The sequence below is a fragment of the Centruroides sculpturatus genome, unplaced genomic scaffold, assembly GCF_000671375.1.
Source record: "Centruroides sculpturatus isolate CEXI.00-Female unplaced genomic scaffold, Cexi_2.0 scaffold680, whole genome shotgun sequence".
Lineage (NCBI taxonomy): Eukaryota > Metazoa > Arthropoda > Arachnida > Scorpiones > Buthidae > Centruroides > Centruroides sculpturatus.
The window spans coordinates 413,087-439,537 of record NW_019384843.1 but is presented as its reverse complement, the minus strand read 5'-3'; the positions used below and the strand labels follow the sequence as shown (position 1 = coordinate 439,537).

General features: G+C 28.5%; 1 protein-coding gene across 2 annotated transcripts in view; it reads left to right on the top strand.

Moving 5' to 3' along the window:
• Positions 1-26,451, top strand: part of LOC111630343 (serine/threonine-protein kinase 3-like) — a 49,584-nt gene that overhangs the window by 16,170 nt on the left and 6,963 nt on the right. For both annotated transcript variants that reach the window (XM_023374434.1, XM_023374435.1), the window contains exons 3-6: positions 3,748-3,928; positions 5,697-5,759; positions 11,339-11,503; positions 11,583-11,750. In XM_023374434.1, the coding sequence (XP_023230202.1) occupies positions 3,748-3,928; positions 5,697-5,759; positions 11,339-11,503; positions 11,583-11,750 (577 nt within the window). The remainder of the gene's footprint in view (positions 1-3,747; positions 3,929-5,696; positions 5,760-11,338; positions 11,504-11,582; positions 11,751-26,451) is intronic.

The following is a 26,451-nucleotide window of genomic DNA, read 5'->3' as shown; positions in this document are numbered from 1 at the left end:
AATACCAGATAATTTTAAGATAAACAAACATCTTCAACTGCTCTTATTTTGCCATCTTAGTATTACAGTTCAATATTCTAACTTCCAGAACATTGGTTCATGTGTCATTGACATGAAACATCAATAAAGGTTTAAATTTAAAAATTATTTTCAAATGAAATACTTAAATTAAAATATGATAAAAAATAAATGAGTAAAACATAAACTAATATAAAGATATACAGATTAAAAAAATAATAATAATATGATTACTGTTAAATATTTTTAACTAGTTAGAAAAAAATTATTTAAATTCTTAAAAACATTAACTTCAAACACAGTAACAAAAACAAATTAAACATTCAGTAAGTATATCATGTAACAATAAATAAACTGGAGATGACTACTAAAAATCAGTGAAATTATCTATCTAAAAATTACATATTGAATATTAAAGGCTTGATACTGTTGACAAGATTTCCAGGTGTCTAGGTGCAACATTGTTTGGTGATCTTCAAGAGATTATCCTGATATTCTGCATTATTTTTTTTATGATGATTGAATATTTAAGATGATATCATTTGAAGTGTATGACTTTCATGTCATCTCATCTTTTAGATATATCCAAAATAATTTTAATAGTTTCAGTTTTTTAAATAGAACCATACAGACTTGACTACAGAACCAACTATTTAAAACAGAGAAAAGCCCTATTCAGAGCCATTATTCAAATATAAACAGATATTTTTTTAAGCTTAATGCTGGGATTCTTCATTCTGCTTTAAATTGAATTTCTCTGGGAATTTCTGTTTTTTTATTCAAAACACTATATAAATAAATAATTTGTTAAATAAAGTTTACATTATTTGTGTACTTTGTTTAGCAATGAGGAAAAGAGCTTAACATTCAGGTTAAAAAACTGACCAGCAAAGCTGTATTTTTAAAATAATGGTGCTAGACTTATATGTGTAATCATTTATTAATTTTATTCTAAAGCAATAAAATCTTTCAATACAAGTGTTTAAATTTAGTAACAAGTAAAAATAAAAAGTCAAGCTATACAAAAATATATATTTTTTTTTGACTGAGTAAAAAATACTTGGATTACAAGACTTGACTATTTAATAGAGGAAGAAAGAATTATTTTTTGTTCATTATTTTTGTTATTGTTGAATCAGAGATGATTATGATGTTTGATCAAATTATTTCTCTGATATTCTCAGTACATACAGATCTCTGCATTTTTTTGTTTTAATCTCTCAGAAGCCACACTCAACAAGAGGCACTCTTTCACATCAATTCTTGTTGAATGTAACTTCTGGTGAAAAACTGCTATGTAAGTTTTATTGAATATACAAGTAAAAAAAAAAAGAAGTGAGTGAAAAAAACAGAAACTAACATGTTTTATTCCATAATTTTTATTTAGACTTATTTTGAAAAATATTGGGTTGTTCGGAAAGTAATTTTATTTTTTTTTCCGTGGGAAAAAACACAATATTTTTATAATAAATAAATATTTTATTGAATTATATATTGAACATTTTGGTCAAATACCTGTTGTCATCGTTTCTGGTAGTAGCATGATTTCACATTCATAAAAGTTTTGATCGTTGCTTACAAAAAACTGATCCAAGTGATTTTTGACATTGTCATTTCAAGTAAATGTCTTACAGTTAAAAAAAATTTGTATAGACCGGAACAAGTAATAATCTGAGTGTGCTCGATCTGGCGAATATGGTTGGTGTGATAGCACGTCCCATCTAAGTTATAACAGTTTCTGACGAGTTACCAAACTTGTGTGAAATTTGACATTATCGTGGTAAAACACTACACCTGTTTTGTTGATCAATTCTGGCCGCCTTTTCTGTTTGATGATATTACTCAATTTGTTTACTCGATGGCAGTACACTTTCGAATCAATTGTTAAATTGTCTGGTAAAAGCTCCAAAAAAAAATTTCCTTAAAATCCCACCAAAGAGAGCATCTCTCTTTAAGAACATGTGGAACCCATATATCAAGCTTTGAAACGAAACCAATTTGTTTCAAGTAATCATAAACAGTTCAATTTGACAAATTTAATCTCTTAGTGATTTCACGTGTTGTTATTCGGCAGTTTGCTTCAATCAGTACCTTTATTTTGTTTTCATTGGCTTCAACTGGCCATCCAGAACGTGGTGCATCTTCAATATTGAAATTGCCAGAACGAAATTTTGTAAACCAGTTTTGGCACTGTCATTCTGTCAATACATCTTCTCCATACACGTCACACAATTTTTTTTCTCGCTTGAACAACATTCTTACCTTTTCTGTAATAAAAGAGCAAAATATGCCGAAAATGCTACTTTCGATTTTCCATATTTGATGGGACACAAAAAATAAACAATTGCACAAAATCAAGCAAAATTTTTTACAAATAAGCCTTAAAATGCTAGTTGTCAAAATATATAATGATAATATGGTTTAGAATGAAAATGGCTGAAAAAGTACAACTAATCTGTCTAGTGGTAAAAAAAAAATGAAATTACTTTCCAAACAACCCAGTACATGGCTTAAATTACTCTGCTGTCCCATATATATGTATATATAAATAAGAATGAGTCAGTTTTAATTTTTAAAAATATTATTATTAGACTCATTTATATATATGTTATTGGTATTGAATATTTTGTAAAATATTCTTTTTATAAAGAAATTTATTTTAATCACAGATAACCCTTGATATAGGCCTATTTAATTAATTGGTTCTGTAAATATACAGCATATATCTAAACCCATATATCAAAGTTTACAATCAGTGGAAAATAAATTCATCTGTGAATACATTAAGTTGTCTGAAATCATAACTTTTACATTTATATTTGTCTGGATGAATTAAAAAAACAGGAAAAATGAAGAAAGTAAATTAAAAAAAAACATTTATTGAAGAATTTTTACTTAAAGATTTTATAGCCAAAGTATAGTATAGTTGCACACAAAAATCAGAAAATAACATTAAAGATTGATTACAGAGTTTAAACCAATGGTTCTCAACCTTTCTGAGGTTGCAGAAAACCATTTAAGATACTTTTTATTAAAGAGCATTAGTATCAAAGTATTCAAAAATCAAAGTAATTCCGTGTTTACTGTTCTCATAAAACAATAAAGCAATAAGCAAGTAAACTTTATTGTATTTAATAAAATAGTAAATGTGGAATCATCTATGAATAAAGTAATTTACTGTAGTACATTGGAATAAATTTTAATAAAAACTTACAAAATTTTTATTTGTTTCATGGAATACTCTGGGCAAGTTTGTAGCGCATGGGTGAGAATCAATGATTTAGATTAACCACTGAAGTAGCCCAAAAAAAATAAAAACATGAGGTCAAAACTTTAAAAAGCAAGCAAAATATTTATCAAACATTGTCTGTACAGTTGCTGTCTTTTTTTTTTCTTCATAGCGTTTTCTGTAAAAGCTGAAGAATTAAAACAGAAGTGTTGCAGAAATTACACTAAATACAAAAATAGAAATTAAATTGTTGTCTAAACATGAGTACTGCACTAGGAAAACTAAGGTTCATGTTCTTCTGCTAATGAATAGTGAGCAGATGTGGGGGGAAAAGAGATTGGTTTAGCATTGCTAGCTCTGAGCTCTGTTGAGCTTAAAATGTTAAACTTTCTTCAGAATAGACTTATTAACCAAAATCACACATATGAAGGGTTACCTGTAATGTTTTTAAATATAGATTAACAGAAAAAATTTATATCATAATTTTTTGTTACATTTAGGAGTTATGGCAGTGTTTATAAAGCACTACATAAAGAATCTGGACAGGTGTTGGCAATTAAATTAGTACCTGTGGATACTGATTTAAAGGAAATAATCAAAGAGATATCAATAATGCAACAATGTGACAGTCCATACGTGGTGAAATACTATGGAAGTTATTTCAAGGGTACTGATTTATGGGTGAGTTTTAATAAAGTAATTTCATAAACTTTATTATTATTATTATTTTATTTTTTTGTTTTTCTTTGTAGAAAAAAGAATTTTAAATTATAAAAGATTCTTAATTTATACCCATTGATATGTGAGCAAATCAAACATAGTAACAAATTTTTAAAAAAATAACTTTTTAATGAAATAAACTCATATATAAATCCATAACATAAAACAAAAGATGGGAAGGAAAACTGCACAAGTATTATAATGTGTTGATTTGCATATTGTCATTAATTTAAATATCTTATACTTAAATTAAATAATGACATAATTGAATTATTATTTAAAATACTATACAGAGTACATCTAACACTACCAATAACAATAACATACATGTAAAATACATTGACTATGGTTATGAATTATAACTAATTAATTAATTGATGATTTAAATAAATTGATGAATTTATCAGCAATTAANACATATATACATATATAATCTAATTAAATAATATCACTTTTTATCATCTATGCAATTTCGATTAAATCCTTTCAGATATCTAAGAGTTTAGATTTGTTGTCACATAATCATATATTAAATATTTGATAAAGTATGAAGGTAAGTCAATAACTGTTGGAGAATATGTAGCTATAACTTTTACTGAAACTGAATCATGAACTGCATACATATTACTAAATGTGATCTGCCCCTGTGCTTTATACTGCAAGTTTTAACTTGACAACTTATTCTTCTGAATAATTTTGATGACATTAACATGGCCATTCTACTATTACTTTGTAGAAAAGAGTAGTGAGCTATGATCCAGTTTTTGAATTTGCATTAAAAAACTGAATTACAGCTCACTACTTATCTATTTTTGAACTAGTATTGATCAATTAATATAACTGAAAAGCATATTAAAAATATAGTCCAATCTCAATGACGTGCACTCTTAAATAGTGCCAACAGATACTCATGAGCAGACATCCCCATAAATATTAGAATATTGTTCACATATTACAAATAATATTGTACAATTTCATATTACAAACAATATTGTTATCACCAAATCATATAATTTTCAAACTCTCAAACCAAACTTGTTTATAATCCTAATTACTATATATAATTCTTATTGTTTTGATGTACTTTGGTTGAGCACTAACTATACTTGACTTAGTTCAGTTTTAGAGGTGAACAAATGATTGCAAAGTTTGACTGTACTGTATATGCTAATAGCTCTATACTATTAAATTGGATTATACATGTTAACTAACAAGGAGAGATGGCCAGATGTTCAGGACTCCAATTTGAATGAAACTTTTTTGAGCATGTAGCCCTAAGCATAAGCAGCTTCTTGTCCAAATAATAGGACCCACTTTTCAAGTGTTTCCGAAAAAAACAGGCTTCTGAAAATTGACTGTTTAGCTTATAAGTATTTGGAAGTTTCGCTCTTTGTAATGGTGATAGCCGAATTGATAAGATGATAGCCACTGAACTTAAATGATGTAGGTTTGGACCTTCGCAATTTCAATTTTTTCTTGTGTGTAACAAAATTATTTTATTACTTTACTATGTCATTAGTATTATTATTGCTATTATTATTACTCATGTTTAAAGCTTATAAAACAAGATGTTTTAAAAATGTGATGTCATTTCCTGTTTAGAGAACATACAATCGCTGTAGATTTAACTCTCATATGTAGTTAAATAAAATTTTTACTTTTTCATATTTTTCAATTTTTATTATATAAAATACATTATTTATTATAACTTATTATTTTTATTTTTTAGATTGTAATGGAATATTGTGGAGGTGGTTCAGTATCTGATATTATGAGGCTTAGAAAGAAAACAGTAAGTAATCTAAGTAGTTGAATTAATTTATTAATTTGTAGAATAATCATAATTAACATTATTAATTAGGATGTAAATATTCTTATAATAAATGAAGAAGAAAAGTATTATTAAAGTTATTGCAATTTCTTGCTACTAATGAGTTATTTATCTGTGGATTGTATGCTCTCATATAGATTCCTACTGTTTCAAATATGTATTTCTTTTAAGAATGATTATGCCAAAACTGTTCAACAAACGTGTAATGAAACTTTTCTTTATCAGCAAAAATAAAAATTAAATTCTTTTGAAATCTAAAGAAAAATAATTCATTTAAGTTTAATTTATTAAAAGATTTTAAATAAATTATTATTCACAAAAATCTTTATTAAAGAATTTTCTGAATTTTTAGGTTAACAGTATCATAAAGATCATAAAAAAAAATGTCAAAAAGTAGGAAAACAGTTAAGATTTTGCAGAAACGTCATAAAATTCGAAGTCAGATTGATTTTTTTTAAAATATCTTTTTGGTACAAATTATTATTTTAAAAAATTATTTCAAATTATTTTTGAAAAAATTAAAAGTATAAACTTCATTCTCTAACTTTAAGAATGCTTTTCATGAAAATATGTGAAATATATAAACACAGATTGAACAAGGATTGTATCATTTCATAAATATCATCTCAATACTTTCTCCCAAATGTTGTGATTTTTACATAAAAAAAAGTGTTATTTCTTAAATTCTATCTCAAATATTACAGTAGATACTTATCACACTGTTACCAATAACATCAAAATGGCACCTTTATCCATTTTGGTACACAAGACTCTCATCAGCCATACATAAAAATATATAGATAACTGTTCAAGATTTATTTCCACCCACACTGCACAGTAGCATGAGGATTCATCATAAACAGGAATATCTCAAAAGAAAATCTCTTGATAAACCATTATATAGTGGTCACGATTACAATTCACATTACAGTATCACATGATATTGTAATGTGAATTGGTTTATCAATTATAAAATGGTTTATCAAGAGATTTTCTTTTGAAATATTCCTGTTTATGATGAATCCTCATGCTACTGTGCAGTGTGGGTGGAAATAAATCTTGAACAGATATCTATATATTTTTATGTATGGCTAATGAGGGTCTTGTGTACCAAAATGGACAGAGGTGCCATTTTGATGTTATCAGTAGTGGTGTGATAAGACTCTGTTATCTCTACTATACTATTTGAGATTTAATTTTATCAATTTTTGAGACAAGAAGCTCTTTTATAATAATTAATTTTAAATTATTTATATTATTTGCATAGTAATAATATGTAACCCAATCTCAAATCAAAATGATAGAGTAATTCTGAATGGTGAAGACTAGATTGGAGAATTTATAGATAATATGTTTGCAACAGAAATTTTGTCAGCTTTTATTACTTTTTCTAAGTGCTACTTATTTTATAATAATTATAATGATTATTTTTGTGGATATTTAAAAAATGACATGAATATTTGTTTCCTCATAAAGATAGAACATTAACAAAGCTATCTCAAAATGATAGAATATGATCACACTTGTAACTTTTAGACCATTTTGCATAAATCTACAGTATTCCTTTGCATTTTAGCATAAAATCATTTAATGGTAGTCTGTGATTACAATCTATCATTCTGTGTGCAATATTGATGAGACATTAGAGAGGTTGCGGCCGACATTAGAGAGGTTTTCATTGCAAAAATGTGTATGTCAGATGTTCAGTACCGCCTTCCTGTAAACCTAGATATGTGACAATGGTAACTAAAACGTCAGTGGAATCATGCTCAACGTTCCAAACGCCATTGTGCTACTTCTAGGCTTACAGGAAGGCGGTGCTGAACGTCTCACATACACGTTTTTGCAATGAAAACATCAGCTGCAACCTCTCTATTTTTGAGGTCAAAGAGCCTAACTACTGAACTTAAGATGCAAATTATCATTTATCATGAAGAAGACAAGTTAGAGAATTGTTATAGCAAAAGAATTAAGTATATCTTAAGAGAGTGTATTTAAAGTCATTTCAGCAATTACGTGAAATGGATAATTGCCAGGACCTGTTAATGGAAGAAGTTGTCCTCCCATTCACATCACAAGAGAAATAGGATTCTGAATTTCATTATCAGAAAACAATGTTTCAGTACTATTACATATTATAAGCATTTTATGAAAGAGTAGGGTATTATCATTAGTAGATCAACTGTTCCTAAAAAATTCTGTGAGCATGGATACCAGTCTGCAGTACCCAAAAAGAACCATTGCTAAATGCTACACAACAAAGGCATTGTCTGAAATGGATCAAAGAATACATCAGAAAACCTCCAGAATATTGGAATTCTGTTAATGATCAAAGTATGTTCAGTGAGCATGGTCATATCTGGAGGAAAAAAAGAGAGACATACAACATAAAGCAGACAGTTAAAAGCCCATATAAATAATGCAGAAATTGGATAGCAATGTAGAAGAACAAACCAAAACTCCAGCATAAAATGAAAAATTATTTGAGAGAACAAACATTTTAAATAACTTTAACTATATCACCAGGTTAAAATATGTAGAGTTTAGAAAAAAGAACTCTACATATTTTAATTTGTTAGAACCAATAAGAGATCACCTTCCTTACTTTTTCCAGCAAACAATTTTAATAAATAAATTATTATTTAAAGATAGAATGTTGCAATTTAAACATTATTCTAAACAATAGAATGTTGCAGTTTGGAACACTTGGTTTATTGTTCAAAAAATCTGAAGCAGGTTCCTAAATAAAGCAGAAAACATTTGTGTTATAATAAAATTATTTGCTGAAAAAGTAAGGAAGTCTATCTCTTGTTTGTTATAAGAAAGTTCCAGCTTTTGGGTAGTCTTTAACCATTTGTTTTCCAACGCAATCATGCACCTCTTCACAACTCCAGATACATCAAATCCTGGATATTAATCTATTTCCTTGGCCAAGTAACTTACTTGTGAGTTTCATCCAAAATTCTAAAAAATTTTATAAATAAATTGAGTCTCTATTATGGAAATGGGTTATCCAGGCCAAAATTTAAATTTTTTAAATAAGAAAATAAAATTTTTAAATTTAGAATTGGATCAAACTCAAAATAAGACAATTTTGTCTTAAATATTTTTTTCTGAAAATGCTTCCATTGACTATAAAATAATCTTGAAAATGTGATGCACAAAGAAGAATGATACTGTGTAAATAAGAAAATATCTTATGTTACAAAAGATTTTTATTGATGTACCATTGATTAAGTTAGGCATAATATAGTAAAAATGTTGGTACAATAATCATATATGTAATTGATGCTGAACTAACAAAAATTGTTACTACATAGTATTTATATTCTTCTGATATTATTTAGCACTGATTTTAACTGTTGTTCAATCAAAATGTTCCAAATTGCAGTAGAATCCATTTACTATAATCACAGCTATTGTTTTTAATTGTATAATATTGTTAGAATTTACATGTTTTGGAACATGTAAAGCATCTGATGTTTATTATAATTATAAGTAAATATCAGAGTATTTCTATAAAAAAAACTAATATCATCATTAGTAAGCTTTAACTTTTGTAGGCAAAAACAATATACCATTAAACCTATACAATATTACCTGGATATAATACAATACAGTGAACTCAGAAGGAGCTCATTGTTGAGCATTCTTATCTTAAGCAGGATCTTGTTGACAGAACTATGTCAAATTGCTGGTTGGATGGGCTCTCTGAGAGATGGAGGGTTCATGTTTGCAACATAAGACCAAGTCATAAATATGAAGTGCAATCAAAAACTTCCAAGTCTATAGTGATTCAAGGGAATGCTGCAGTCATGAGCCTGTAGCAAGAGAGGCACATTGTGTTCATGAGTTGGTGTGTAAAGTGGCAATGTGCTGCATTCGGTAAAGATTGTATTACAGAAATTTTTTGATATACTAGTGTGTCTTTGCAATCTTATCATGGACCTGAAACTGGAACAGAGAGCTAATATCATATTCTGTGTAAAATTGGGAAAATAGTCAACAGAGACCCTTAAAATGCTTCAGGAAACCTATGGTGATTAAGCAATAAATTGGACAATGATTTCCAGTGGCACACATGCTTAAAAAGGGGCAGAACATCACTGGAGGATGACAAAAGGTCAGGTCAACCCTCCATGGGCACAACCCCAAAACTGTTTGGAACATTCAATGTCTTGTGCATGAGGTTCATCAGATAACCATTAAGGACATTTTCATCAAGATTAGTGTGTCACCTGGAATGTAGTGGGTGATCTTGACATCTGAATTGAACATTGCTCTATTGCAGCAAAATTTGTGCCCAGGCTCCTGAGTTCTGAGCAGAAGATGCACCATGTCCAAATCTGTGAGGATCTGTCAACAAACACACAAACTATTACACAACCAGCAACCATACTGCAAACATACAAAATATACAATGACCAAGACATAATCATAGAAAAAACACTCCATCACAACAGAACAGAACAAACTTACTGTCAGTAGAAAAATGATAGCTGGAAGATCAAGGCAGTTAAGATGTCATCTATTATATTTAAAGAATGAGCCCCTGAAAGTAAGTTCTGGCTATGGGCCTTATTAAAAAGAAAAAGTGTTTTAAAAATTAGAATTAAATGTGTTTTTTTTATAGTAAAAAAAAAATCTGATATAATAGTATGGTATTTACATTGATGGAGCTTTAAATCAGATTCATTTTCTATGATTTCAGCACCAGAACTATATATTTCTGACTTAAAATTATCATTTATTAAACATAAAATGTCATCAAACAATAACTTTCTGTACACATCCATTTTACAAAACATTAAACAATATACATAAGATAGTAGTGAAAATGATAATTTTTTCATTAAATGTACTTCTTACAGCAACTATACATGACTATGCTGTCCAGCTATATGGAATAACATAAGTATGGAATAAACCATAAGTGTGAAATGCATAAACATATAAAACTGAACAAGTGAGCCTGAGTCTTGCTTGTTTAGTTTTACAATTCACAGTATCGACAGATATGCTATGTTGATTACGACACAGCATGATACACCAGTATTGACCAAGTAGGATTCAATCCACTTTAAAACATAATTATACTTAATAATTAAAAAATATAAATCTTAAAAGATTTATTTTAACATGTTCTTTTAATATCAGGAATTCTTTATTAATTGTAGTTTTATTTAATTATGTTACTTTTTTGTTAGTTATTAGTCAGTGATTATCATTAAATTCCAAGTAGTTACTGTAAGAAAATTTTGCACAAAGTATGTATTTGAGCCTGCAGAATATGATATAAATCAACTTGTACTTTGCAGATTTTATTTAACAAAACTATTAATGATTTATTTATGCTTTAAAAAAATAAGTATTTAATGATAATGAGTTCTTATAGAGTTTATAATTTAAAATAATCCTTTTCTTTATATTAAATTTATTAAGACAGTTATCATTGACATAATTTATTTTTATTAAAGATATGCTTTTATTAGATTTGTTTTAATATCTGAATAAAACAAGCATAATCTAATTTTTATTAGTTATCTGAAGATGAAATAGCAACGATATTATCTGATACATTGAAGGGATTAGAATATCTACATCAAAGGCGTAAAATTCATAGAGATATTAAGGCAGGAAATATATTGCTTAATACAGAGGGTCATGCTAAGTTAGCAGACTTTGGTGTTGCTGGTCAGTTAACGGTAAGTCACATGTTTAAGCTATTTTACAGTTTTTAATTATATCTAGAATAATAGTAATGCTAAATTTTTATTTTAACAGGATACTATGGCTAAAAGAAATACAGTCATAGGTACACCATTTTGGATGGCTCCAGAAGTTATTCAAGAAATTGGCTATGATTGTGTAGCTGACATCTGGAGTTTAGGAATTACAGCATTAGAAATGGCTGAAGGAAAACCTCCTTATGGTGATATACATCCAATGAGGGTAAGTATCTGTATTTTATTCAATGACATTGATTTTACAAAAAGATTTAAATTAATAAGTTAGAAGATTAGTGTTTATCATCATTAAAATGTGTAGCATATATGGAACAGATATAGTTTTCACATTAAAAAAATTACTATCAAGGTGGATTTATAGATGCATTTAGCTATTGTAAGTGTAATTTATCTAGTTTTGAAATAATATAATCTGGAACCATCCGTTTTGTCATAATTAAAAATTAGCAATCTGATTAATTTCTGTAAAAATATTTCATTGTATGAATTTAAAATTTTGAATTTTTAATAATGCCTTAGAAAATCTAAGCAAATTCAAATACAGTAAAGGTTTAGTAATCTGATGTAAATAATAAAGCTGAATTATTTGAGATGAAATAATGGAAATTGTTAAGAAAACATTTCTTGTAATGTTTTCTTTGCTGTAATGCTGGAGCAGAAACAAAGACAAATAAAAATGTTGAAATATTTTCTATCTTAACTACTCATAGAGACCTTATGTCAACTTTTCATTACCTGACATAAATAAGTTTTTAAGATGGGAATTTTCAAAGATATGCTCTTCAAAGATCTTAGATTTGGTACAAACAGGTCTACATCAAGCTTATTTTACCTTTAGTAGAACCTATTACAGATATTATGTCTCAGTTCTGAATTGATATCCTAGCTGACACATCCATTGAAACCAATAGTTAGAGTTGCCAAAAGGAAACACTATAGTTGTAGATAGGTACTGATCTGAAGGCATGTAAATGCCTTCATGACATTATTGAAGGCATTTACATGCCTTCAATATGTAAATGTATTGACATTGTAAATGATGATATTGTCATATGGAAGGAAGAAAGCCAAGTATCTAGTGTTTTGCCAGTTAGCTACTAACTAGAAGATTGTGATGCATGGGCATTGTCATAATGGAGAACCCAGCTGTTTACTTGCCAGCTTCATATACTTATACTATTTGTACACTTGTATATATATGGTGGTATCATTGCATCAAAAAATGGTAAAAGTCTCAGCTATATTTATATTTGAGACTTGGTTATAGTGATTACAGCAAACAGCAAATTCTCAAGAGTTGTATCGAGTGGCTTTATTATTGATTTATAATAGGGTAGTAATACAATACTTATGTAGATGTATTGTAGAGTAGGTATAGCCTAGGGCATAAGATCACTAATTACTAATCTTGGTATGTATGTGTGTGCAGGTTTAAATTTTTTTTAAAAATTTGTATTTAAATGGAACATATTTTTAACAAGAAAATTATGTAAATAATAGCACACTTAAAAACTGGAACGGTACAAATGTACTGGAAATATTTTATAGATTCACACAGAATTTAATGTTTTTAATTTTCTTATTTAATATCATGCCATGTAAAGAATTGAACCATTAAAAGTCTTTCATTTATTTTTATGCCTTAAACTGTGTGTCACAACATCTATCGAACATTATTTTGAATATTTGGAATCTATTTTAAATGTAACTATATTCTCCATTGAATGATAGAATTTTTTGTTTTTTGTTTTATTTCCTGATGAGGACCTCCATATTTTGATCAAAAACATTAGAACATTACAGTTATTTGCTGGAAATCACATATAGGTGTTAGTTTCACTGAAAATTATGTATTTAAATAATTTTTTGGTTGTACAAAGATTTTATTTTTACATTGTATTTGTTGTAAATGTGTGCATAAAAATAATGGAATACCAACTAGATTATATATATATATATATATAGTTAATTAACTTTATATATAAATTCAATTAGCTAAACTCTAACTATAAACTGGCTATTGACTCGATTACATAATATTTCTGGGCATCTTAATCTATGCCTTTTTGTACACAATTTGACAGACAAACTAAAAAGAACAATAGAACAGTTGTAACTTGATCTGTAGTGGATACACAAAGAATACCTGATAAAGAAAAATGCTGCCACATCTGTGGTAAAAATCACACATAATAGAAATATTACAAACTATACATGGCATCTTTGTTGCAAGTACAACCATTCTGTTAGTATTATATAATCCTTATGTATGTTGGTTTCATGGTATGAGTAATAGCCTATATATATATATATATGTATAGATATATATATATATAATATGAGACATGGTTATAACAAATATGAACTTTAAACCCTTTTTTTTTTTTCATGAATGCTCAAAAGTTGTGTTGAGTGGCTTCATTATTGGTTTATAGTAGGATAATATTACAATCAGAGCCGTAACTAGCCATTCCTGTGCCCTGTGCAAGAATTTGCATTTAGGCCCCTTAATTTATTTGGCTTTGGGAAAATAATAAAACAAATACATTACAATAGATTTTTAATAAGATTTATTTTAATTGAATTTTTCTGGCTTTCATTTCAGCAAATTCATTAATTACACCATCATAATTAATATTTTTAACGATATTGTATTCTATTGAAATAATAGAAATATTGGATAATCGTTCTTGTTCGATAGTTGATCTTAAATAATTTTTTATTAAGTTTAACTTGCTAAAACTTCTCTCGCACGAAGCAATAGAAACGGGAAGAGTTAGAAATATTCGAAGAGCGACATTGATATTTGGGTAAGACTCAATTAAACCAAAATCATGAAGAGCCTGTAGAATATTAAGCGGAGATGCAGTTTCTATATTTTGTATAAGAGTCGTTACTTCAAAATTAAAACTTTCAATTTCACTTGTGAATTCGTACTTTTTTAAATCTTTGCTATATTTAATAGCGAGATCTGCAGCCGAATTTTTTAAATCAGCAAACTCATGCATTGTAAAGACCAGCCACAGCGAAAGCAAAAATCGTCACAGATAGTTTTCATTTTTTCATAACGCCAATCTATTTGACACAATAGAGTGTCAAGAACACTGTAAATTTGTATTTTAAATAATTTTTCGGGTGTCAAGTTACTTCCTTCATCTGGTGTTTTATCTATTTCCATTATCTTAACTCTTTTTTTTCGTTTATTAAGAAATCCCTTTTCTATACTTTTTGGTTTGTTTTAAGAATATGATCAATAATAGCATCTGTTAATATTGTTGGCCATAAAGCTATATCATTTATTACTTCCATGTATCTATATATATCGAAGCGTTTTTTTGGACTATTTCTATCTTCTGCGTTTTCGCAATCCCTTTTTTCAGTAGCATTTTAAAGACTGCGGGAGCCCCTTCGGGGCCCTACGCGCCCGCATAGTTCGCTTACCGCTTAATCCGCCGTTCAGGTATACACCACATATGCGTACCACTATAAAGCAAAAAATGATGTCAGAATTTCTGCACGCCTTTTACAACCTCGAGACTAAGATTTTATTCGGGAGTTACCGTTTTCAATTTAGTAATTTTAAAAAAATCCTCGGGCAGATTTATTTTTGTTACAAAATGTTACCTTTACAGATTTCTAGCTCTGCACACTGTAGAAAAATCTAGAAATACAGTTTTGTATATCGTAATAATATTAGTAGTTGCCAGAAAGCTCTATAAAGTAGAGAAAAATCTGTAAATTTGAAAACTATAAACATTAAATTTCTCAAAAAATAAATTAAAAAATATCAAAAGTCGCTACTTTTGCCTGATTTGTCTGCGGTCTCCGCTACCTCACTACGTCCCTCTAAAAGTCGCCACAGTTGGGAACACTGGTGAGCAGACATCTAGGGTCTAAGTAAGGCGAAATGTAATCACCAAACCGCGCTGTAGAAAGGCGGAAAATTTAAAATTTAAAAATATAATTTTTTGTGAACAGCAGTTTGGGCCCCCTTCCAAGTGGGCCCTGTGCGGGTGCACCTGTTGCACCTGCCTAGTTATGGCTCTGATTACAATATATATCAAACTCATTGAAACTAATTCAGAGCCTCCCTTTGTAAGTTTGGTGCAAAATTTAATGTTGATTTGTTGCTTGTGATGCATAAATTCAGAATTTCAATAGCATACACTACTTATTATGTACTTTGACAGTTTTGTGTTCCAATCCATTTAAATGTAGGCATCTATCATGTGTTTTAACAAGTGTTGATATGTCTAAGAAAATGCTTGAAAGTGCATTTGCTCACAATTATAACAATTATAATCATTGCTATGTAGCATTAAAAGTTCAGTTTACTTTTTACTCTAGTACAAATTTTTCAACACTCAAAATTCTGTACAAATACATAAAATTTTTTATGACCATTATTGTATATTTCAAAGTAATAGAGATGAAATTAATTTAGAAATTGACACGTTAGAAACAATTTGCATCTATTTGAGCAGAAACTAATCATATATGTAAACTACTTGTTGAAAAATTGCCTGTAAACAATTAGTACAATGCTTATTGTTAAATTATTTTAATATTTCTAGAAATAATTATTTTTTAATTATATAAATATTCTGTTTTTAAGTAGAGATTTTCATACTATTAATGAAAATTTAATTCAAACTGCACAATAAGATGGTAATTATTATTATTATATTCTTGATTGTCTTTTCATGTGATTTTTAAAGTTTGTATTCTTTTCTGAAACTAATTATTTTAGGAAAAAAGACAAGATTTAAGTCATAAGTTTTAACATTAAATGAAGTAAATTCTTTTAATTACAGTTAAATCTTTCAATCATACAATGGAACCTGGTTGACTTGAATTGCTTGGGGGAAAAAATTTTAGACTTTGAGTTAAATTTTGAGTTATGGAGATTCAACTAAAAATCAAGATTTTGTACATTAGTTTATTAGTGACTCCTAAATTATCTATACAGTATTTCTATGGATCTTATTACATAGAATCATTGTCAATGTAAACCTCTTGGCATTGTCCAGAACTCAAACACTTAACTGAATGGTTAAATAAGCTACTGAGAAATGCTTTTCTGAGTGGTTAATCCATTCACTCCTAAGTATTTAGTAAGGATTTTTTTTAATTGCAATGTTACACACCTAGAATCAATCTGTTTTTTAATTTTATCACAAACATATTACTCTATGATTGTTATGTTTTTAAAATGTTGCCACTAAGAAAAAATATTTATATAGATTTGGTATATAATTGGTTTTAAAAAATTAATTTATCAAAAATCCATTTTATTATTTCAGCTAGTCAGAGAAAAATCCATCAGCAATCAAATAAGACAAAAATATATTTGAAAAAAAAAAAGCAAGTTTAGATGGTAGTTACAGTATTTAGGTCACACCACCCCCTACCACTGTCACATGACATGATATTTATTTTTAGTCATACGTGGTTTGCACATTTTATAGAAAGTTTCCGATTAGTTTATTCAATAGATGATGGTTAATTATTTTATTCAAATTAAAATTCCAGAGAGTTTATGAAAATACTGTATCAAAACCAAATTGGAGTTAAACAGTTCAAGGGATTAGAATTAACCAGTTTAATTTAACTTGTAAATCCCAGTACTGGGTGATTGGGAAATAAAATGACATAGAGTTAACTAGGTTCCAGTGTAATACTTTATATTTGTGATATTTACTTTTCTATATTGATACATATGTTAATTTGGATGATTTACTTAACTTCATATAGTTTATTTTTATGAGTGATTACAGTCAGTAGAAATAAACAACTTGCATTGAAATCCTTTTTCATTTATAGGAAAATTTTTTATAAAATTAGAAATTTATATTTTTGTCTTTAGTAGTTCTGATTGGTACTAATTACTAACTTTTGAATTCAAACAAGAGCAGTGATGGTCTGTTTTGAAGCTTGTCATTAAATTCAACAATATCTTTAATAATTAAAAATTATTCATTTAGTTTATTGAATTCATGTAATGTAAAACAATTTAGAACTAAATAAACAGAACAATAATGTAGTTTAGCAATACAGTTGACCCCCCCCCTATAATATGGTAGATACGTTTCATTTTATATGAATTTTGTGTTTTACGGGTCACTTAAATACATGAGCCAATCACTGCCCGGCATGTATGCAGTTTAGGGACTACGGCTGTTTGAAAGGTTTTCTTCCATAAAATTAATCGATTCTAGACTAATTTGACTCAACATTTCCAAAATACGTTTAATTTTTTGGGAATAATCCATATAAACTATGCCATAAACAAAAAATTGTAGGATTACTTACCGAGTGTGCACTGTTCAACAATGCCATTGCTTAAGCTTGTTTTCGTCGTGGAGCGGCGCATCAAATGGCGGGCGCATGTTTTCTGATAAGTTATTTTTCTGCGAAAAATTTGCTGAATTTTGGAGACATCATTAATATAAATATAATTTTTATGGCCATTAAATAATAAATTGTTTTTAGTAGGTCCACTGCTCGTTTAAACTCAACGGTTTGTGCAATATCCGCTATTGGTCTAGATTTGACCAATCCTATCGCAACACAAGTTGACGATGACATTTTACCATATTATATGAGTCTCTTTTAGTGTATTTATACGAATACGATTGCAATTTTTTTGCTGTTATATACGAATCCGTATTATATGAACCCATTTTATAGGGGTCTACTGTATCTTCATTATTAAGGAACAAAGTTTATAAGAAACTTGTTGAAAAAATTAATCTCAAGTATAATTCAGATCGAACAATTGTTGGTTTCTTTTTTTTTTTCTAGTTATCCTTAACTATTTGTTTTAATGAGCTATAATGTTTTAAAATTCTGCTATGTTTACTACAAGGTTCCCATGCTCAAAGCTTTATGAAACGACTTCACCAATAAATAAATAATCACAGTATCTTTATCTAGTCCAGCAGCTTTATTTCTTTATAAGACAAACATTTTTGATCTTCTTCAGGTATTAATTGAAAAAAAGAAAGGAATGTCCAAAGAACATGATGTATTTCAAATTCGAAAACTTCAGTCAGATGCGTGTACAGGAATGATAGGATGTACTTAAATTATAAATATTTATCAAAAAGTGCTTGCTATGCACAAGAAATACATTTCTCTTCTTTATAATTAATACATCCTCCTAGTTGGTCTGTCCCCCTTTTACATCCACCTGCCATCTGTTTTTTTTAGCAATCTATTTGTTGGTCTACAAAATGATAACTGAAAAAACAATAGCAGAACATAGATATGACTTAGGACTGTGGATCTCTTTGTTTGGGCTATCTCCATATGTATTGGACAACGACATGACAGCAAATTTAGAATCGGGCCTTTGATAAGGTGTGCTTTCTCTGAGGAACAACTCAAAAAATTGGAAACCATGGAGATTTTAAAAGCAAACCAACTGGAATGATGTATTAATTAGAAAGAAGAGAAATGTTCTTGCCATGCATGAGAAATGTATTTCTCATGCATGGCAAGAACATTTCAATAAATACAGTAGAGCATCGATTATCCGACTTCCGGTTAACCATCACCTCGGTTAACCGACCGCATTCTAGTCGGCAAATTTAAATGTCCGCTAGTGATGTGGCGCTACAATATTTGGCTATGTCTTGGCTACTTTAATATTATTTTTACGTGTTTTAGCTGGCAACACTGGATTGACCATGAAAGGAAGCCAGTATTTAAATGAGGCTTAATTTTCTAATTTTTAACGATACAATAGCGANCCTTGTAGTTGATTCGTTTTTTGAAACCGTGTTTTCGTATTTATTTACTATTGAACACAAGACTGTGTTATTATTAAAACACTTGGCGTTTATCCACTTTATTCAGTTGAACTGAATAAAGTGGATAAACGCCAAGTGTTTTAATAATAACACAGTCTTGTGTTCAATAGTAAATAAATACGAAAACACGGTTTCAAAAAACGAATCAACTACAAGGGATATAATAATATACTACACTAATAATGGATTTTTTCATACTTTTCGGTTATCCGACTTTTCAATTATCTGACCAACCCCAGTCCCCAATTGAGTCGGATAATCAATGCTCTACTGTATTTATATTGCAGGTAAGTCTTTCTTATGCCTGCATCTGATTGGAGTTTTCAAATTTGAAATACATCATGTTTTTCAGATATTTCATTTTTTTTTTTTAATCTTTTCTTTGATTAATACCTGAAGAAGTTTTTATGAGAAGATCGAAAATGTTTGAAGAATGTATGAGAAAAAACTGCTGGACTAGATAAAGCTACCGTGGTTATTTATTTATTTCTTCCCATGTCTTTACAAATCCTTGGGTCTTTAAAAAGTGCTTAATTATTTTTGTGGTGCTTAAAATGCTTAATTTTCTATTGCTGACTCAAAAACAGTCGTGGAAAAATATTTTTTAAAATTATTTTCTTTTAACTAATCAGAAACAAGATAAAAGATCTATAAACATTGTAAAGCCCGATGATTTAATAATAAGCCAAACAATTGCCATAATGAATCGGGCTACTTTACTGCTGCTATTAAAAAAGAATTTAATTATTAATAGTAATGGTAAAGTAGCCCAATTCATTATGGTGATCATTTGGCTCAAGGTAACAGACTAGCGTATAGTCATGACTTCAGTGGTTTAATGCTGGAGTGATTTATTATTAATGAGATGTTTGTTTGAATGAATCCAAAAAAAAAAAAAACAAGAAAATTGCCAGAATTTGTTATTTTCACAAATGATTCTTAATGATATGAATCACATGTAGAAATATTCCACTTGTGAATGCTTGATTGATTTTAATTTTTAATAAATTTAGTGGAAAATTTTATTTATTATAAAACTAATTAAATTTGTTTTAGCAATAAACACACTGTACACAGAATGTAAATTATAAATATCACTTATAAATCAAAAGTCATTTTGGACATTTAAAATCTTTTCGAGGATCTAGACAATGTCAATAAAGAATACTACATGTAGAAAGCATGCTTAACCATCACAGCTTTCAAATGACTGTATTTGGCATTCCATCAGAGTGTTCAGAAAGTGAATGGCTGATGCTAATATAGTCCTATGTAGAAGGGATAAATCTAAGAACCTAGTCCTCGTGTAGATCAACATACGAAAAAAGCATACTTATGTCATTGAAACAGAATGCGTTATTGCACCTTCTGACTATTTTCAGAGGCTATACAACAGAGTTGTCTGTTCCACAGGACATCTTTGTCATGCACCTTAAAATGAACATGCCTCCATTTTTGTGTATTCTGTTAAGAAAATTTTTGCTTTTGACAAGGTGCATAAACTGAATAATTACATTTGGTCATGAACAAGTTGGTGTTGCCCACAATACTAATTGAAAAAATCCTTAATCAGTACATCATAAATAACTTTAGATAACTACCACCAAGGCATTAAGAACTCCACACAACTCTTGGATCATCTATACAATCTTCAGATTGGAGACTACACACATCATGGTGTATGATTTTGAATCAATGTATCCAGCAATCAAAATAGTCCCATCCTTCTGTAAACTCCATAACTTTTTTCAGTCATATAGACAAAGAAGGTAACATTCATGCAGATATATTAGAGTTGGCCAATTTAATAGGACACTCCTCCTCCTAATTTGAGGTGGTGGCTTACCTGCAGTTCAGAGGAGTGCTTATGAGAAGTCTCTTTTCAATACATTTGTTTTTAGTCTTGTGAGATAGAGTCCAAACTTTTTGATTCTTGGGTCAAGTTGTGCATATGTCCTAGGTAGATCCAATATTTTGTATATGCCATGTACCCCTGTGATCAAAAAGTATTGAAAATGGTTTAATAAAATGCAAAATTTGAATTTATTTTGTCCCCTTCAAAGTAATCCCCTCCCATTGCAATGCACTTATACCAATCATTGAAATATGCTTTAAAGGCATTTTTGTGAAAACCTTCATGACTTCCAGCAAGTTTTGTTTTATGGCATCAGTCATCTCAAAATGGTGACTACAAAGAAGAAATTTTATTTCAGGAAACAGGAAGTCACACAATGCTATATCATGTGAATATATAGAGCTTGCAGAACTGTATATATAGAACTTGCATCACTGTAAAGATTATTATTTGAACATTTTGCAGGCTAAAAATTCACAAACAACAAGAGTATTGTGAACAGGTGCATTATTGTCATGCAAAATTCATGAGTTTTCTTGCCATAAATTAGGTTGCTTTCGTGAATTGCTTCATGCAAATGATGCAAAATGCTCAAATAATAATCTTTGTTGACTGTTTGACCAGCCAGAAGAAATTCGTAATGCATACCATAATTTGATTTTTGATTGACTTTTGTATGGTTCTTTTTGGTCTTGCTTTATCTTTTGAGTGCCATCCATTTTATTATTGAGCTGTTTCAGTGTCAAAAGCTATATAGATCTGTGTTTCATCACTGTAATAATGCATTTTAAAAATGATTTGCCTCAAAGCATTTTCTCAGCCAATCAAACATGTTGTTTTTAGAAAAAATTCAACGTTTTTGGGTAATTCAAGAAGTAATGCATCACAAGTCAAAATGATGTTTCAAAATTTCTTGACAAGATCCAAATGATACTGAAACATGTTCAATAATGCCCCTAATTGTTAAACAATGATCATTAAGCACCAAATCTCTGACTTGAGTGATGTATTGTTCATCATTTGAAGTGATGGTCTACTAGAGCATGGTTTATGTTTATGTTCAGTGCATTCTCTGCCTTCCTTGAACATCTTGTACAATTAGAAAATTCTTGTTTTTAATAGACCAAAAGCTTTTTGCAACATTTTTGTAACAGTAATTTTGTTGCAAAAACAAAATTTATTGCATGTTCTTTGCTCAATTACACGTGATGTTTTGAAAAATCATCAGCACAAAAATTCTTTACACACAAAATAAGCATTTATTAGCAAACAAAAACAGATTATGACATACGGATTGCTTTTAGTTGTCGATGAAAGTCATACCAAACAATGACAGTGTCCTCTTGTATGCAGACAGTTTAAATGAACTATATTCATAATTTTTTATCACAATAGTAGACTAAATGTAGGTCTGCTTATAAATGATGTGTCAGGTATGTTTTTGGGCAATTTTAAATTTGAAATGTTGCATTGATAAATAAATTTTTTTAACTTAAAGGTGGCTAATTTAGTCAGTCAAAAAGGTTTGTTTGAAAAATACTTGCCAAACATTAATAGTTTCACAGTTTGATTCTGTCCAGTTATTGTTTAAGTTAATTTTCATTGTTATATTATATCATATTTATTTACATTAATTTTTAAAAATTCACAGTTATGGGTATTAATAAATTATTTGAGCTCTTAACTGTACAAAAATAATTAATTTTTTGAAGAATAATATCTCTGATTGACATATTATTTCTGCATAAAATTTGATAATTTTAGTTTTTAACATATTTGAAAAGAGTACTTAAAAGAATAATATATTAATGTTAATTGGTATATAAATATTGAGAAGTTAAGTTTCATATATTGATATTCAAAGTAATGAATATAATTATAAAATACCAGTTAAAAAAGTTGAAAATTACATGAATAAAATTAATACATAAGAATCTGATTATTTATTTAATGAATACTGTCATTAGATTCTCAGTTGAGCAGAACTTGAATCTGTATGTTTTTAATACTGTGCACATGTATTGTCAAAAAAGCACATTTGTGACTTACATAATGATAACATGCAGTTAGCATGTTATCATTATGTAAGTCACAGATGTGCTTTTTTGACAATACACTGTTTTTCTTCAGTGACTTCCTTCAGATTATCAGGTTGGGAAGGGATTCTATATTAATGATCTGATTTGAGGTAGAAGTTTATAGTAGATAATATCCTAATAGTGTCAACATTTGCTCAGCATAAATTTTTCATATGTGAACCAACTTTTTATAGCATTGCAGGGGAGTCAGTTGACTTTCTCTACCATCTTTTCTACTGCAGGTAATCATAAATAATTTAATTTTCATTTCCAGTAATTAGTCGCCTCTTCAGGGATTTATCTGGTTATGTTTCAGTAGTGAATCACAGGCAACTCTGTTCTTGTAGGATACTCTATCAGATTTCTTTCATTCAATTGACATTGTACTCAATCATTGTAGAGAAGATCATACTTATTCACATTTGATATGTAAATTGGCAAATTTTTACTGAACTTTACTTTCTATTTTCAACACTAAGTCAAAATTGACTCAGAAAATTTTCAATAAAACAGATTTTTGTTTGTTTCTACTACCAGTATCATTTTAACATTATTTTGATGATTTTTTTTAACCAACATGACAGATGTTTTATTCCAATTTACCATTTTTAAGACATTGTTCCAGCTGTTCATGTGAGAATTTCAAAAGATGAGTTGATGTCACAAATGCCACTATAATGTTGATTCTATGAAGAGTTCTTCACAAATAAAAATAAGTGTACTGTTTTGAATATAGTCATAAATTACCATTACTAGCTGCTTATGATGATAAAAAAACAACAGAAGAGTTTCGCATTCTAGAATTGATCTGTCAAAAGAAAAACAATAACAAAAACTGAGATAATTTATAGAGCATTAATCCTCATGGGTGATTTCCAGTTTATGACTACAATTATTAAACATACAACAGTTAATTCCTTTTTATGTTAAGATTCAAAACATAAAAGATACATCAAGATTATTTTATAAATTAGACTTAAAAATAACTGATTAAAAAAATATTAATTTTAATTTTTAATGAAGTTATAGTTTAGTCTTTATTTAATCTATGTTCAGTTGACATATATGAAAAATAAATAAGAGACAGTAATGAAATTGAATAATTTTATCATGCCTATGACATAAGTCAACCAACTTTCAGCTATTATAAGGTCTTTGGTAGAATTCATTATTGATTACAAGAGGCATTTTAGAACATGTAGGCAGCTCATTTTTTGTCATTTCATTCATATGTCAAACATAAATTGACATTATGATTCTTTTAACAACTTATTCATTTGTTTGTCATTCTACCTTTTGCATTTTGGTTTTTCCTGCAGTTTTATGGAACACAATTTGAAAGCAATTATTATCTATAGTGGGATTCTCTGTTGAATTTTGAAACAACCAAACTAGTCCTAGAAAATAAAGCAATACAAACTCACTTAAACAAATTAGAAAATAAAAATGATTATTTAGTTTCCCAGGAGCATTTTAAACATCATAAACAATAAGAAAATAATATTTAGTATTAATTTTATTCTATTCTGTAGAATTGCTATGAAATATCATGTTAACATTTTTTTAATAACTGATGTACTAAAGGAAACTCAGTGTAATAATATAACATGTACACTGCATCAATTTACCATCATTGACTTTTTTAAAATAATGCCATGCATCACTTGTGTTTAAATTTGGAACTTAAATTAACATGAAACCAGAAAGAATTAATTTTAAAACAATAAAATTTACAAATGTTATTTGTTAAATATTTAGACTCCATCTTTTACAAACATGTAAGAAACATTGGCTTTTTTTTTTTTTATAAAAAAAAAATATGATACAAGAGACACACTTTAAACTATTTTCCCACGACTAAATTTAAACGAAACAAATGTTTTTGGCCTGATTGATTGAATCTCTATTTAAATTTCTTTCTGTAACCTGACAAAAACTTACCAATCATGCCAAAAAAAACATTTGTTTTGATTAAATTTAGTTGCTTGAAAAGTGTATATGGTTGTGTTTAGTGTCTTTTTATATTGAATAAGTTTCAGCTTAAACTATTACTGTATTGATAAAAATGTGATACAGGCTTGAATCTTGGCTAATATTTATAATAGTATTTTTTATTAATATTAATAAAATATATGAATGAAATCTTAATTCTACTGAATTCAAACGGATTTTGAAACCAGTTTTGCATTTGATATTTAACTGATTTAGAGAATTCCTGTTTTTGTCAGTGCTAAAACTAAATATACACAAAAATATATTTACATGAGTATTCTTTGTGTGAGTGTAATTTTGTAAGATATAATTAATATGTCAATTTATGTAATTTTGCTTCTGAAATAAAAGCAAAAATTTGTAGCAAGTTTCTTAATTACTATATTTTAAAATTAAATTTCTGTTGAATTTATAAGGTCAATCAAGGCACTGCACATGGGGATTTTGGGAATTTAATCTCTCCCACTTGGCAGTCAAGTAGAAAAATGTTACTGTATTAATTAATAAAATAATATATTGTATATAACTTAGAATATATTTTTGTACTCATTCAGTTCCTCTTCAGTCTTCTACATTATGTTATTCTATATACAGGGTGTCCCATAAATTTGTAAATAGTTAAAAAATTCATAAAAGTTGAAAGAATCGGTATGTTTGAATGCAGTTTGCATAAACAACACTTATACAAACACTTAAACAACCTATAACGCTTGTACAAATAATGTACAAATAATACATATCATATATATAAGTGTTATAGGTTATGATCTTGTACTTCTTATCATCTTTGTCAACATGGCAGACATCATTGGAAGTTTTGGTGCAATGTTGGTATGTCTCATATAATTGCATTACAATGATTGGGTTATGTCTAAGCTTCTAGCTTGACATTAGAAATCAATTACTCAATTAAGTAGCAAGCTTCTTGCTTGCTGTTTAATTGAAGCAGCTTATTTAATTTCAACTAATTGCAGTGTTAAGTATAATTTGAAACATTTCAGTTTGTGTTGTTCATTGTTCCAATACATTTGAAAATTCATTTCTAATGTAATGGCCTGATGATGGTCTTTAAAAAGGGCTGAAAATGTTACCTGGAATTTAATTAAAGCATTTAATTTTTAGTTTTTTTTTTATCCCTTTTCATTGATTTACAAGTTAGTGACTGAT